General features: G+C 38.7%; 1 protein-coding gene across 1 annotated transcript; it reads right to left on the minus strand.

Moving 5' to 3' along the window:
• Window positions 1-422: 422 nt before the first annotated feature.
• LOC139724030 (uncharacterized) lies at window positions 423-9426 on the minus strand. Its single transcript, XM_071635227.1, has 6 exons — window positions 9350-9426; window positions 8149-8344; window positions 6839-6990; window positions 4641-4777; window positions 2869-2972; window positions 423-2021 (listed from the first exon to the last, which is right to left on the minus strand). Exons 1-6 carry the CDS (start codon window positions 9388-9390, stop codon window positions 423-425), a joined length of 2229 nt encoding a protein of 742 aa, XP_071491328.1. The 5' UTR covers window positions 9391-9426.
• Window positions 9427-11968: the final 2542 nt, after the last annotated feature.

Raw genomic sequence — 11968 nt, forward strand, 5'->3', positions numbered from 1 at the left:
TGTGAACATTCAATAAAAATTAAAGAGAATGCAAATGATGCCTTCCTTCATCCTGGCTGAATACCTTTGTACGCTGAGCTAATATTAAATGCAAGATATTGTAATATCCACTACATCTCCAGAGATATTTAGCAGAAATCACATAAAGGTGAGCTTTTATATAAAAAAAAATGTATTATGGACTGCAATGATGAAGTTTATCAATATTCATTAATTGCATAATAATAGCATTCAATCTGGACAAACATGGTCTTGAATTTTGGCCTAGTGTCAATAGACTTCATGAAAGCCAGACTTGATTCTGGTAAAGCACCCCCCCCCCCCCCCCAAAAAAAAAAAAATGATGTCAAATGCATTACTCACAGAAATGAATGAAATATCTCAGTGACAAGAAAGTGTTGAGTATTTCTAATATAAGATACTCACTTCTTTGAAAACACCTCTTCAACTGCCTGCTCTACCTTCAAGACAGAGGTAGAATTCCTTCTAGTGTCTGGGTGTACCTTCTGGCTGGTCTCCCTGTGCAGTTCCTTGGGCTCATCTTGAAAAGAGTACTCATCCTCATCACATGAGTCTTCAGAGGAATAACTCTCCAGGACATCTGTGGAATATTTCTCCAGAGGCTTAGATTTGAAAGGTATTGTGTTCACACCAGGAATACCCCTTGGTTGCTGGTACATACGCTGCCTTGTTTTAGCTGGCATCACATATGACGCAGGGCCACTACACTGCTGGTTGCTGGCATTACTTCTGCATCTCTCTGTACTGTTTACTGCACTTGCAAGAGCTTCAGTCATGTTCCTCTGGTGGGACTGTTGACATTTATACATGTCACCTGTTTGGGCACTCTTGCGTTTCCTTTGTTTTCCTGATTGTGCTGGTGCCGGAGCACTGGTAGTGTTTGAATCTTCATCCCCACACTGGCTGTCTCTGGCTGATATGCGTGCAGACTTCCTCTGTGGCTGTACCGCTACTGTACGAGCTCTTTTTTGCCTCTTCCTTGATCCAAAGTGGGTCCTACTCCTTGACTTTTGTGTGCATTTTTGACGTCTGGGCTGTGATGCTGACTGAGTGCTCTGAATGTCAGGGACAGAATTTTCCTTGTGCATTTGAGGAGCTACAGCTGCAACTGGAGAAGGTCCCACATTTTTCTTGCTCCAGAGTTGCTTTCCAGTTGCATCATAGTTTGGGCTGCTGAATTTGTTGGCAAAGTGGCTGATACAGGATGGCCTGTTTCCAAGTCCTTGGAAGCCAGATGATACTGAAATGCTCTGCTGCTCACGAGAAAAGTTCTGCACTATTCCTGAGTGCTGACCAATAGGGTAAGACTCATGTGCCATCAACCTTTGATTTGAGGGGGGTTGATTGTATTGAGCAGTAGCTTGCCTTGTAAGATGTTGTGGCATGCAATAATCATATGTAGATATATCAGAATGGAAATCTGTACTTTGGGCACTAGCTGATTGATTCTGGAAGAGATTTGAGGCTGGGCGAGTATTCGCTCCACCACATCTTTCACGATTGACCATTGGTGGCTGCTGAACTGACGGATTGAAGTAGTGGCTGTTCCCCTGGTTAGAGGAGTTTGCTCTGGTAAAATTGGATTGTTCCATTGACTTTGGCTGTAACACATTTCCACTCCACACTGGACCAGATACGTGCCTTTGTCTGGCACCAACTGCACCATCAGCTAGAGCAGATGTGGAAGAAGGATAATGTCCCATCCTGTCTCGCTGTGGATTACCCTGTGGAGCTCCTACATGGTGTCCACTTGCCGAAGCACCTGCATCACATGCTGCTGTGACCTTTGACAAGGTGGCATGGCTCTTTTCAGTTTCCTCCAACAGCTTGGTTTGCTGCTCCGTGATGTTCAGCTGGCCTTCATGGACCTTATCCAAGTGTTGCCTTGTCAAGCTCTGCTGCTCTGTGCACATGTCTAACATGGCTTTCAACAAATGCTCATTCCTGTCCTTCTTTGCTAAATCCAGTTCAGATTCCAAGATTCTAATCTGTGCGTCTTTCTGTACAGGTCGGGGAAAAGAAGTTAACATTTATTTTCACTCATTGCTTCACTTTTGTTGAACACAAGTCAAGCAATTCATGACCAATTTAGACATAGCAATCAGAAATAGTGCACATTAGATATTTCATGTAATAGTAGACAAACATCCTTCAAAAAGAAGTACAAAGAGTAAGGTACCATACCTAAACAAACATATATGCTGACGAGGCATGTCCTGGTGTTGAATCTTTATGAATATGAAAGTCTCTACCGGTACTTTACAAACTTCTGCCGTTTTTTTTTCTTCAAATGACAAAGAAAATCAAACTGAAGAATCTACTTAGTGATTTAAAAAACCACCTACACACACCCAAGACTACAGGGTGATACTGTGAAATCATACTCAGAGATGAAAATATTGCACAAATGTAGGGTATTGGAAATAAACACGCACACATTCAAATGAGCCATGTCCTGGTGTCAAATATTCATGAATATAAAAGTCCCTGGTTTACAAACTTATGCCATTTTTTTTCTTCTAATGACATAGAAAATCAAATTGAAGATTGAAATCAACAATCAGAAATACCTCCTACCCACACCCAAGACTACAGGATGACATTGTGAATTCATACTAGCTGATGAAAATGATGCCATTCACACCACTCTTTTTTCTCTCTTTTCACTGTATGCAGCTCTTAGTATATGGATATATCAAGTCAAGGGAATACTGAAGTCTACTTTGCCATGGAGGGGATTTTCATTTTAAACTCAAGACAGGTTTCTTTAAGTTTACTCTAATGAAATCAATTTGCAAGGATGTACATGTAAGGGTGAAGGAAATCATACATTACATTCATACTTACAGAGGCAATGGTTTCCATCAAGCTCTGAATTTGAGTGTCATGGTCTTCTCTGGTCTTCAACATGTCAATGAGCTGCTTGTGGTACTGTGAGAGCTCCCCAGTGACTGCATAGTAAGATGGAAAAGGTATAATGTATGTGGTTTCTGAGAAATATTTGTCCTCATGCAAACATATGAGAGAGTGCACAGTATATCTAGATGTTCATCTGGCTGTGTAACAGCAGATGCGCTTTAAAATCCAAAACCAGTGATGCATACAAGCCATCATTGCAAACCAACCACATGGTACAGTAAAACAAGAAATAAGTGGTTATTCATATACAACAGATATGCACGACGTGAACACAATACTGATTATTGAATGATCTGACTTGTAAAGCTACCTCATATATGTTAGGCACCACAATTTAATCTGAATAACATATGATGATGCCATATCTCAATGAAGTGTTTACACGAAGCTCAGTGTAAAAACTACAAAAACATGTTTTCCTGTTACAATGACTATAAGATGAATATGTACTAAGATAGATTTGTACTTTCTACCAGCAGTTTCACTTGCATTCTGCAAAACTTGTAGCAGATTTTTTTCCCCCCCAGGATTTGAAGACAATGCTTCTTATAACAAAGGTTCAAGAATGTAGCCAATCACAAGCACTGAAATGAGTCACACATGTGCTCTTTATTTTCTTACTAAGATGCAGGGGAGTGTAAAGAGTGTGCAGCAAAAAGCATAACTGCACACTCACTGATGTTACAATGTATATACTTTACAAGTGCAAACTTAATCAGTTACAAGCACACAATCAATCACTTCTAAGCTTCTATTAAAGCTCGTGCTCAGTGCTTGGAACAATATCTTTGAACATCTTGACTTTTGAGCAAGTTCTACATGTAGCTGACTGGTATTCACCCATAAAGGTACAGTGTACAAGAATAATAGTTCATAGACCCATTTTTATCAAATAATGCACAGGTTTAAGTTTGTGATGTTAGTGGAGATGCAGCTCACTCTAGAGTATGCACAATGTCGTGCATGTTTCACCATTGTAAATACACTCCAGAGACTCCAACCCAAAGCACCTTCTGATCTGGAGATTCTCCCGCCTGAAACCCCTAGCAAACGGGAGACTCCAAATTGATGTGTGCGAAGCGCGAAGTTCCTAGGGTTCTAGATGCGCTCTTGTACTATCTAAGGCTTATTTTTTCAACACACGATAGTAATAAAGTAAGAAATCCTTTCCAACGGGAGACAGAGAGCCAGGGCGGGAGAAATTAAATCTCAAACGGGAGAACGGGAGATTTTGCAAAAATGGGTTTTCGGCGGGAGATCTCCCGTCGAAAACGGGAGAGTTGGAGTCTCTGACACTCGAATCTGCATCTCTGCTAACGCACTCTAACCTGTGCATTACTTTGCATATGTCATGAATCATTTGAAAATGGATACTGTATAAGCTGTTATTTTTGCGAGGGTTTAATTTTCATGAATTTCGCAAATCACAGTTGGATCGCGAATTTAAAAGCACGCGAATATATCTCCATGTGCTTGGGTAATAGTGGATTTACGTTAGCGTCGGCGTCAGTTCGCGAAAAACAACATCTAACGAAAATGTCTATGACCTCCTCATTCACGAAAATAACAGCGTATACGGTTATGGCACATAAAGGTTGCTGCGTACAGTAGGTGGAAGACCACTGTCAATCATACATCATCAAGAGATAATGTTATGCTATCAAGTGCATACCTAAGATTAGGATTTCATTATAACATACTTTTTGTGATGAGATCTGCACTTCGTTTTGTCGTCTCAGCGATGTTTGAATCCAAGTCCTTCTTTATGGCAGATGTCGCATGTTTGACTTCATTTGAACACTCCTTCACAATGGCTATGAAGGTGTTGATGAGATCTCTAACATAAAAAGTGAATGAAGGAAAGTAACAATTGTGACCAGCCAGCACTACCGGTACATACCAAAGGGCAGTGCATACACTTGTATGTTTGCATCAGAACATATTTGTGCATCGTCAAAGTGAAAATACCATCTAATTATCATGTGACTATTACTTGTAAAATGGTACCACAATCACATCAGTTTAAGCCTTCCTTCAAATTTTTATCAGCAGATTGTCACATCAATATCTAAAACAATCTAGCAAAACCACTACTCCTGGACTTGGAGAATATGTGGATTTTTACAATGGCTTTGGCAATTTAAATTAATGAGCTTCCATTACAATACCAGCTTGTTAAGTAAAATTTTGGCAAGTCTAGTCTTGACACTAATACATCAGAACACACTTGAATAAAAGCCTACTAAAAGTGTTTAAAAAATGTCATTTAAAGGGGTCGTATAGCTTTGGTTGAGACCTTACTTCAGGTTTCTAACATTTTTTGTTGAGATAAGGAGAAACCTCTTACAAAATATGAAAGAGCATGTACTTCAAAGAGGAATTCAACATTTATTTCAAGAAAATTGATTTCGAAATGGCTGGGATGTCCAGAACAGAACGATCCTAAAAAAAGGTACATACATATTGTAATAGAATTGAATGTTTGATGTTGAAAAACGTGGAATATACCGTACATACTACAGTGCACTCCCGTTATTACGAAATGCTCGGGACTGGCCATTTTCTTTCGTTATAACGAAATTTCGTTATAACCGAACAAATACAATATATAACAAAAACAAGGTAACCACCCATAAATATGTCATATTATGTTTGTTGAATACTCATCATACACTGGATAGCTATGTGAAATGGGATGGTACCTTCTTAATTTCGTTTGGATGTTACATTTAAAAAACAGCATAAAGTTGGTTTTTGTCACACAATAAGTCGTATAGAAAATGATAGTTAAGGATTCCGTTACAGATTTATTCCAAAGAGTATTTTCTTAAGTTCGTTACTCCGAAAGACTCTTTGTTCCAAAGTTTCGCCATTCCCGGGAATCCAAAGGTTTGTTCATTATTTTGAAGCTTCGCTTTTCCGACGATTCGTTATTCCGAAAGTTCATAATTTCGATATAAATATATTGTTCGTTTTCCGAAGGCTCATTGATCGGAAAATGAAATGAGTTTCGTCATTCCGAAGGTTTGTAAATGAAAAAATTAGAATGATTCACTGTTCCGAAGGTTTTTTAATCCGACAATGAAATAAGGTTTGTTATTCCGAAGAAGGTTTGTAAATCCCCCCCCCCCCAAAAAAAAAAATGCGAAAGGTCAGTTATTTCGTAGGTTCGGTTATCTTAAGACGATTATGAAGTTTGCAATTCCCAAGTTTTGTTAGTGGACACACCTTCTTCACCTTTGGATTAACGAAACTTTTTTTAATGTTCCGATTAACGAAAGTCTAGAATTCCTATCATTTCCTGACTAACGAACCGTTGTAATAAGAACCATATCTCATTGTCGGTTTAATGAACTTTAGTAATAACGAACTGTTTGAATAACGCCAAAATGTTCGTAATAACAAACCCTATTTCATTTCCGAACCAACGGACACTTAGGTGTATAAGAATCTGTGTGTTTTGTAATAAAGTACCTTCGGAACAATAAAACAAACCTTGTTTAATTTCAGATTGCTGTATTACAATAATGCAAGTCCCCCTCGGAAACTGTGCAGGACACAAGGAGCGAATACGTACACAGTGATGTGAAGCGTTCGCCCATGCACAGACGCTATAAATGCTTATTCCGCTACGTATTTTCGGAAGCGATTCGCATTTCGTTATAACGGAGCACATTTCTTTTGTTTTTCTCTGTCAGTGGTGCTCAGAAAAGATTTCGTTATAACGGAAATTTCGCTATAACCGTGTTCGTTATAAGCGAATTTTGTACCACAGACTTCAATGGCGATAATTTTGGGACCAGAAGTTTTACTTCGTTATAACGAAATTTCGTTGTAACCGTGTTCGTTATAACGGGAGTGCACTGTACCAATGAATTGATTGTTGAGTTTAGCATACCTATCATCTCTTTCCTTAGCCTTCTCTCTGTTGAGGTCCTGTATTTCCTGCATGCTCCTGCGTCTGGTTAGGGACGGTTTCCTTGATGAATTTTCTTTCTGGAACAATGGTGGCTTGGACATATACTTCATGTAGAATTTCGATGATGCATTCTGTATCAAAGTGAAAGCAAATCGCTGCATGTACTATCTAGAATTACACCTACAACCCAACAATCACTTCATATACTGTAAAACGAGAAATGTTCGCGTGCATTTTAATTTCGCGAATTTCGCGAGCGACAAGATTCGCGAAATTAAAATGCATGCGAAATTTCTTATCTACACTGTATGCATTGAACGCAAGAGGCAATTCGCGAAAATTTCTTGCCAAGAAAAAGGCCGTCGGCTCCAATTCGCGAAAATTTCGTGCCGCGAATATATCATGTTTTACAGTAACAATAAACTGTGTATCAAATGAGAGGATAAAAGGATTAAATGTCACAGGACACAGTCTTTAACGTATAAACATATCGATACATGTGTACTGTGTCTCTTTAAAAGACAAACAAACAAACAAACAAAGACGCAAGCTTTTGACTAGGGTTGCCATGAAATGTTTGCTCACACTAATATATCTAACTTTAAATACACTGTATTTACTGTAATCATCTCCCTTTCAGCCCATCATCTTCATTCTGCACTCTTGTTCAAAACATTCAAAAGGCTCAGCTCATTTCTCTACTTGACCCAGTTGCAATAAACATATTACAAAATCCTTCACTGTACACACTGGTAACAGACTGTTTAGCATGATATAATCAGTGCCCTACTCTGCGCACTCTACTCATCACACCTACAATTATGTATTTTTGCATGATCAAAGCTTCTGTGTGCATTTAGTCCATGTGAAGCAATGATCGCTACGGTTACAGAGCTTTGACCATCACTGCTCTGATGCTGTATGTATTTAGATGTGGAACAGCCTTTGTCTCTCACATATTAAAGATGCTATAATGTATATCACCAGATTCCTGGTTACGTAGAAAATACATTTGTTCAAATCTCTGTTGGTTTGAATGGGATATATACAAGTACATGCAAGATAGAAAAATATATATTAAAACGATAAAAAATAAAAACATGAACACACACACATGTACACACACACAAATTTATGACATCAATCACTGAAACTATGACAGTAAACAATTACACTGTGAACAACTGAAAATAAAATTGTACTAACGACCAATAGTGTGCCACACAGAGTAACATGGAAGTTTGCCTTCATGCCTGCAATCTTTCCATGAATATCATATCATATTTCACCTCATTTTGTTGAGAATAAGTCTGTTGCTGTGACATCATCATCTGGGAGAACATATCAAATGAGCTGGACTGAGAATTCTCCATTTGGGAGGCCATGGTCTGTGAATTTGCAGCACTGCTGGAGAAACTTTGGCTTGAGTTTATGGCAGAGTCATATTGACGATCTCCTCTTTCAAAACAATGCTGGAAATTTTCACTGTGGATGAGATAAAACAGCACAAGCCTCTTTTATTAGCTATATAAGCAGAGAGAAAAAAAAAACCCATTTAATATGGAAAATTCATGACTGCATTATTATCAATGCTTTTCTAAAGCATACATGTAGGAGTACTGTGCTACATTTACATGAACCTTGAGTTACAAAGAACTTAATCGTTTGAAAATTAACTAACTCTTGTCCTCTTTTGCAAGATGAATTTTGCTAAAACAGTCAAGTTTCTGATTATCACGGGACACAAATCACATCAATGAACTAAATCAAGACTATATGTATGTGTCTGCTCTTTTGTTGTTGTTTTTTTTAATTTTAATTCTTGCTTAAGATTATCTATTAACTTCAAAACGACAGATCATCATTTACTTACAGAGATATTGAACTTCATTACCATTCTGGGACTTTGTATTGTTTAATTACCACCTTCGGTGAGTACTTTATTTCACATAATTTCTTGAAAATGTTTTGTATGTACAATACAAATATTTTTATACCACAACAAAGGTCAATAAAGAAATATGACAGGAAAATACCACTGCACATAGTCTAGTAATCATTCTCAATGAGAGATTTTTTTTTTCACTCATATCCTGGCAAGCTTGATGTAAACTTGATCTTCCAAGTCTTTTCTTTTTCTTTTTTTTTCAATAGATTTAGCATGAAAAAGTTTATTTCAAAATTCATAGATCTCTTTTAAATAAAAAACATGGGTATGAGGCTAATTTGTAGAACTTGTACATAGTGGCTAGCGGCTAGAAGTACAATGAACACAAAAAACTTTCTGAAATATCAAACTAGATATATACATTTTCATAACTAAAAGGGGAGTTTGACAAACATCTTACAACATGCTATAGAATCACTATATCATCTAATTTGTAATCATGTTTAAAGTGCTTTACATGGTGAATGTCTCTGAATAAAAAATGAAAAAAAAAATAGCTAGAGTTCGTTCAAATAATATTGGATACGTTTCTCATTACTCACCGAGGATTTGAAGAGAAGAGCTCTGATGTTTGCTTTAGCATTTTTATGTCAACTTCAAAGACATGCTTGGTCAGACATCATCCAATGTTGTCATTTGGCACACAATTCTTGAAGTAGAGAAATTTGAAAATAAAGTACAAAGTACAATTAGTTTGGTTGTTATTGTTAATGTAGGCAGTATCAGAATTTAGGTGTTTTAATTCACCATGGCCAATAAAATATAATGTTCAACTTGCTCTATGAAAACTGATAGAGTCAAGCACACTTAAGTAAAGACAAATACTCACTATCTTACTTTGATTTAAAGAAAAACTCTACAACCTAGAGACCACTTTCTCTAGAGAGAGGATCTAGAAGTTTTCCACTAGAATTTCAAGATCCAGCTTCTAACGCCTTCTGGAGGACAGAGGCTCATCACTCCTCCAAATGATGTGTGCATATAGATAAACCATCAAATCCGGATCCGGGTCACAAACGGGGGATGTAGTGCCAGTGCAGTGGGCCATCGTTCCTAGTTAATCTAGATCTAGGCCTGACCAGATGCCATGCGCTTCTCCTAACGCTGCTTGGGGCACTGTAGGCCTTAACCAGTAACACGTAGGCCTACGTGTTGGGGTACGTCACTGGTGCGCTTACATGTAGGCGTCTCCGGCACCAGTGTACAGCGACAGGACTGTGTATCCAACAGCGCGGAATTACAGTTCAGTTCAAGAACTCTTCTACCTAAACTGTGTTAGACCGTCTACAAATTGTATATGGAGTACAGGGGTCGCACTTAACTTTTTTATTAACTAGCCAGGCGGACTACTTAGAATCAATTTTGACACTGAAGCAATATTTTGGCTAGCCAGACGGACTAGTAACTTCAGAATTTTATGATTTTTAGCTAGTCCGACGTGATTTTGGGTGGCCAATGGCCAGCGGACCATCGCCAATTTCGAACCCTGGAGTATTATAAATATAACACGAATCCATTTGATGATTTAAATATGGTAAAAATACACGACTCACTGTTACGTGACTCTGTTCCCAAATACAATAATCTGGCACAAGGTCACGTTTATCATCAGATTAACTTTATGGAAATCTACTAATACTCCCAGAGTAAAGCATGGATGGGGTGATTGTGCTTTCTCTGTTATGGGACCAAAATTGTGGAATCGGTTACCTAGCTCTATTCAGTTAAGGCAACTGTCATCTACAGAAACATTCAAATCCAAACTTAAAACATCACACTGAGGACTAGGAAGGATCTACTGATGTATAATTACAGTCTACCATATGCGGAACAATTGTAATTTTATTCTTTAGTTTATCTGATACTGCGTACCATGACCATGTGACTGCTAGGTCCTTTGACCTTGGGTGCGTTTGAGCACTCTCCTAAAGCGTACCGTACCATACTGTACCCATGCTAGAGGAGTGCTCGAACGCTCCTAAAGTGTATCGTACCGTACTGTACCGAGCCAAAAGTGGACCACTTCCCGATGTGCTCCAAAAGCGTACCAAAAGTTCACTGAAATTAAAAAAAGCACGCGCGTATCATGCGCATCCGTGACGTCACAATGTAAAAACATCATTCTCTTTGTTCGGGACAGCTCAGCTATAAGTAGCTCAAGCGCCAGGTGGATGGCATTCTTGCTACAAAAATGCGTGACCTTTTCTTGAATAAAAATAAAATTTAACTCCGAGGTACTCTTTCTCAACAGAGCACTCGAACGCTCCTAAACTGCCACAGTTCGGTATTTCTAGTACGCTTTGGTTCACTTTAGAGCGCTCCAACGCACCCCTTGTCCTTAGTGCAGTGTCTATCACTACAATTACCCTAAATTTATTTGTTTGTTGTTTGCAATTTTCTTCTCTGTTGAGTGTTGTCATGAGCGGCAGCCTCTAGAGTCTAGATAGGGTGAATTCAAACGTAATTATATACGTATGGGACTACAAGAACAGACGACTCGGATAGACCTCTAGAAGTCTAGATGATCTAGACCTATAGTTTCAATTTCTAGACGTGACAGAGTAAAAAAGCATCTGTTTCCTGTCAAGAATCGCACATAAATTCCGACTGTTATAACTGGACACTATCTCACTGACTGTCACCTTCTCTCCACAAAAATCATATTCAATGTTTGGCAAAACAATGTTTAACTTACCCGCTGCGCTGCGTGCGGCTTTGTTTGGCGAAATTGCAAGCGGTCGATCACATGACATGACAGTGCGAATTCATCGATCGCGCGATCGATATGGCGATCCATTCGTCTGTGTGTGTGTGTGTGTGTGCCACGTTCTTTCAGTGGTGTACATGTGTATGAAAGCGGAGTGTACGTGTGTGTTGTTGTTGCTGTTTTTGTTGATACATCATAAAAGTGGAAACAAATTTTGCAAGTTATTGCCAACTTAATCTATTTCATACTCCTCTGTGAAGTAATCAAGATTTTTGGGGAAAATAAGCGAGCTCTTGAGTGCCCACTTCTGCTGTTTAACTGAAAAAGCAACGGTAGATACTAGTGTAGTGGGCCTCGCTCGGGAGCACAGCGAGCGAGCGACAAGCTGCTCGCCTCATGAATATTTAAATCTGCAAGACAACCACCTGCCATTCAGGAAGTTTACCAAGCCGTG

This window comes from Diadema antillarum, unplaced genomic scaffold, assembly GCF_040938485.1.
Source record: "Diadema antillarum isolate AM-2024a unplaced genomic scaffold, OU_Dant_1.0 scf00000205, whole genome shotgun sequence".
In the NCBI taxonomy this organism is placed as follows: Eukaryota; Metazoa; Echinodermata; class Echinoidea; order Diadematoida; family Diadematidae; genus Diadema; species Diadema antillarum.

Excerpts from the sequence above, each read along its gene's own strand:
- LOC139724030 (XM_071635227.1), bottom strand. The coding sequence starts at position 9,390 with ATGCTAAAGCAAACATCAGAGCTCTTCTCTTCAAATCCTCG. Across the intron at positions 6,991-8,148 it reads CTTATTCTCAACAAAATGAG|AATGCATCATCGAAATTCTA; the intron begins GTGAAATATGAT and ends ACTTTGATACAG. Across the intron at positions 2,022-2,868 it reads TGATGGAAACCATTGCCTCT|AAAGACGCACAGATTAGAAT; the intron begins GTAAGTATGAAT and ends CGACCTGTACAG.